General features: G+C 35.9%; 1 protein-coding gene across 1 annotated transcript; it reads left to right on the top strand.

Moving 5' to 3' along the window:
• LOC115985469 (uncharacterized mitochondrial protein AtMg00810-like) lies at positions 1–1,218 on the top strand. Its single transcript, XM_031108411.1, has 2 exons — positions 1–790; positions 935–1,218. Exons 1-2 carry the CDS (start codon positions 1–3, stop codon positions 1,216–1,218), a joined length of 1,074 nt encoding a protein of 357 aa, XP_030964271.1.
• The last annotated feature ends 1,056 nt before the right edge of the window (positions 1,219–2,274 follow it).

Here is a 2,274-nt window from a genome sequence, read left to right as displayed (position 1 = left end):
ATGGCCTTAAGTAAGCTTCTAGGCAATGGCTTGCCAAGTTTTTTGGAACTTTGCTTTAGCTTGGCTTCATTCATTCAATCCAAAGCTGATTATTCTCTGTTTACTAGAAGGCAAGTTGATGTTTTCATGGTTCTTTTGGTGTATGTGGATGATGTCTTAATAGATTGTAATGATAAGGTTGAGATAGACAGGTTCGAGGTTATGCTAGATGACAAGTTCAAGCTAAAGGACTTAGGTGACTCGAAGTACTTTCTTGGGCTGGAGGTTGCAAGGTTAGACAAAGGGATTGCCCTTTGTCACAGAAAGTACACACTTGAGGTTCTTAATGATGCTGGTATGCTAGGATGTAAGCCAGCTAAGACACCTATGGAACAAAGCCTAAAATTAAGTAAGTTGGAGGGAGAAGAGCTTAATGATCCAAGCAGCTACAGAAGACTAGTAGGCAGGTTATTGTATTTGACAATCACAAGGCCAAACATCACTTTTGATGTCCATAAATTTAGCCAATACATGTCTAGACCAAGAAAACCACATCTGGATGCAGCCTATAGAATCTTACAATACTTGAAAAGTGAACCAGGAAAGGGTCTTATGTTCTCTTCTAAGACAGATTTACACTTGAAGGGATTTGTAGATGCTGATTGGGCCTTATGTTCTGACACAAGAAAGTCTATGACAGGTTATAGTATCTTCATTGGAGATTCTTTGGTGTCTTGGAAATCAAAGAAGCAATCTACGGTTTCTAGATCCTCAGTAGAAGTTGAGTACAAGGCCACAGTAGTTGCAACATGTGAGAATATATGAATTTTATACTTTCTCAAAGATATTGGGGTTAAACATGATAGAGAGGTATTGCTGTTTTGTTATAGTCAAGAAGCATTGCACATTGGCTCTAATCTTGTTTTTCATGAAAGGACAAAGCACATTGAGATAGACTGTCATGTGGTCAAGGACAAGGTTTTGGAAAGGGTTATCAAGCCAAATTATGTTAGGACTCATTGTCAATTAGCAGACATGCTTACTAAAGCATTGGGGTACAATCAATTTTCTAATCTTGTTGGCAAGATGGGAATGATAAATATACACACACCAGTTGCTCTTGAGAGGGAGTATCAGAGTGTAGAAAGTGTTGAGCACAAGGAAGTAGCAAGATCAGAGGATGTAAGAGCAGTGGAGCTTGATCAGAACAACAAACACTGCATAAACGACATTAGATAGCTTTTGTACTGTAGACACGACTTGTAGTTTAGTAGCTGATTTAATTCTGTAAGTGATTGCATTGCTGTGTATGCACGTGTAAGAGTTAGTTTCAATTCTGTTAGTAACAGCTAGTTGGTTAGGCGTGCTCTACTCTTTGTTGTATGTAAGACTTTGTACTCTTGCTTTGTTAATTAATGAAATACATAATTTCTTCATTCATTTCTTGATACAAATTAATCAAAAATTAATGAATTAATTTCAATGATATTTATATCAGTGCGGTAAATTAGCTGCAAATGTAAACCGATAAAATATTTCAATATAGCATATCAAATTTAGAATTTAAGCCGATCGAGACACAGAATTGACTAGAAGTGATTTTTTCCCACTACCAAAATGGCTTTAGCCAGAGCCAGTCACTCTCTGCTAACAAACAAAGTTTCAAACTCATCACGGAATGCTTGAAGAGAAAGTTTTGTAGACTTTAGGGTTAGTGGGACCTCCAACTCCCAAATGAATAAAGTCATTTCAGGCTTTTGTCTTAAAGGGCTGAGTTGTACAGAGATGGATGGTGGGAAATTGATGTATTGTGGCCTTGCTGCGCAAAACCAATAATGCCTGTATTTAATTTACATTTTTTTCCCTACATACTTTATCTTTCGTAACCTTTGGCTTTCAACCATTTTCGTTTGTGAGGAAGTTTATAAAACTTATAGAAAATTTATCATTCTTTAAATTGTTATAATAGCTTAAAAGTTACCATAGTTTTTTAGTTGTTTTTGTGTTAGAAGTTAGATTCCCCCCCCCCTTTTTCACGTGTGTTTTTGTTTTTCAAAAAAATAAATTGTTAGAGTATATAAATTTGTCTAGTTTAATAAACCTTTTAAATATTTTAATAATAGGCGAAAAACACATTTTGGTCCCTACATTTTCAGCCGATTTCCGTTTTAGTCCCTAAGTTTTTTTTTTACCGCTTTTAGTCCCTCTCCTAAAAAACGCTTCCATTTTAGTCCCTGCCGTTACATCAGAAACAGATATTGCAGACGTGGCAAACGGCAAAGTTAAATAATAATA

This window comes from Quercus lobata, chromosome 4 (genome assembly GCF_001633185.2).
Source record: "Quercus lobata isolate SW786 chromosome 4, ValleyOak3.0 Primary Assembly, whole genome shotgun sequence".
In the NCBI taxonomy this organism is placed as follows: Eukaryota; Viridiplantae; Streptophyta; class Magnoliopsida; order Fagales; family Fagaceae; genus Quercus; species Quercus lobata.
The sequence above is the reverse complement of the archived record's forward strand: the minus strand, read 5'-3'. Positions and strand labels throughout refer to the sequence as shown.

Bases quoted from the DNA above. Each gene is read 5' to 3' on its own strand.
- LOC115985469 (XM_031108411.1), top strand. From the start codon at position 1: ATGGCCTTAAGTAAGCTTCTAGGCAATGGCTTGCCAAGTTTTTTGGAA. The intron at 791-934 runs GTGAGAATATAT...ACATTGAGATAG, and splicing joins GGCCACAGTAGTTGCAACAT to ACTGTCATGTGGTCAAGGAC.